Below are 1646 nucleotides of genomic sequence, written 5' to 3'. Positions count from 1 at the left end.
GTTAGGGAAATCGCTAAAATAAGAACATACTGCCTTTTTTGTAATCTATAAATTCGTCACATATGTACTGATACACATATGTATATGTGTTGTGCATTTTCCAATAGGTCACATGGACTGGTCGGAATGTTTCACAAGTGCAATTGGCATAATAATTTAGTTAATTGCTTTGTGAGAAACAGACAGATGTCAGTTTATAGAATGAACTATTAACGGCGACTTTAAATATCAATCAGTGAATGATCGCAAGGAAACTAAGGGAAAAAACAACAAATAAGAGTTTTATTTACGCTAAAAAGAGAGATTTATATGGGTGGTGACTACATTACTTCTTGTGATAATAAATAAATAAATACATATTCAACATTTGATATAGCGCCCTATCTAGCTAACATAAGCCACTCTAAAGCGCTTTACAGTACATAGATATACAATTGTAATACAGTCAACACAATTAGCATATATATTAATCAATACAATATTGAGGAATTCGCAGGAGCTGTCTTATCAGGCGCTAACTACTAGGCCTATGCCACCTGACTAATATCTCCTTATGCGTGTATGCCTGTATGTGTGATGGAGATGTATTGTGTTCTGTTTGTAGTAGACCCGTGCTTCCAACGGTATCATTTATAGTGCCACCTCACTTGAATGCTACAGCACAGATACCGCAACACCCACCCCAGACTATTTTATACTCCACCTGGGTTGTTGGAGTTGTGTGGGCAGGAGACAAACTCTTTCTCTAATATTCCATGCGTACTGCGACTCCGGGGATCGGGCCCCGGTCGCCTGCTTGGAAGGGCGGAGTGTTAACCACTCGACCAATCCGCCCATAAATATTATTCCCATACTATTCATGTCATGGCAATAAAACAGCCCATATGATGGTTGCGTTATTATTCTATAATGGTGACAACATCATTGTTAGGCAGAAAAAGGCAGTTTGTATCAACTGCAATTGGTGTATACATGTTTTATAAAAACAACTCCAATCTGTTTGTGAAAGCCCTACGTTAGTTGTAAAGTAAATATTGACATGTTTTATCGATGAAAATATTTCAGAATAAGTTATTACTAATTCATAATCTTCATGTTTAATCACTACAAACTATTTCTCAATGTCCACCTTTTCGGCAGGGCAAGTGGGCAAGTGTTCCACATCTAGGTGGTTCCTTTAAGCTCCGTCGGAAGGTTTTACTTGTGCACACGTAGACGACAAAATTGATAGCAAAATTGACATAGTAGAGTATTTGACAGACCTGTTGAGTGAGAAACAAGGATATGTTTGGTTGGTAGATGAGATTATTCACCGCTATGTAAAACCTCACTCCATGACTGGGCAAGTTGAGCACAAGAAATACTATGGAAACCACCATTAACATGATTGTGAGCCTCATTTGAGCTTTTGATAAAGTATTATGGGAAGGTGAATAATATTTTTTCTCATGCCGACTCACATGCCTGTAGGTAAAACTTCGAATGGCCCGGATTACTAAAACGTTAAGGGTGAAAATGACAATGAAAGGAACAATAAATGTGATGGTTGAATCTACATACGTTATAACAGAGATGAGATTTATATCATCGTCAATCATTTGACAAGCGCTCGTCCGTTTTCCTGAATAGTTTATGACAATTTCCAT

At 37.5% G+C, this 1646-nt stretch overlaps 1 protein-coding gene across 1 annotated transcript; it reads right to left on the bottom strand.

The window, feature by feature from the left end:
* Nucleotides 1-1118: 1118 nt before the first annotated feature.
* LOC110447496 lies at nucleotides 1119-1646 on the bottom strand. The gene has a single exon (XM_021493232.1). The coding sequence runs from the start codon at nucleotides 1644-1646 to the stop codon at nucleotides 1119-1121; it is 528 nt and encodes a 175-aa protein (XP_021348907.1).

The sequence above is a fragment of the Mizuhopecten yessoensis genome, unplaced genomic scaffold (genome assembly GCF_002113885.1).
Source record: "Mizuhopecten yessoensis strain PY_sf001 unplaced genomic scaffold, ASM211388v2 scaffold3449, whole genome shotgun sequence".
NCBI lineage: Eukaryota > Metazoa > Mollusca > Bivalvia > Pectinida > Pectinidae > Mizuhopecten > Mizuhopecten yessoensis.
This window is presented reverse-complemented; position numbering and strand designations above follow the sequence as displayed.

What these genes read in the sequence shown, in the direction of transcription:
- LOC110447496 (XM_021493232.1), bottom strand. Translation starts at nt 1,646, where the DNA reads ATGGAAATTGTCATAAACTATTCAGGAAAACGGACGAGCGCTTGTCAA.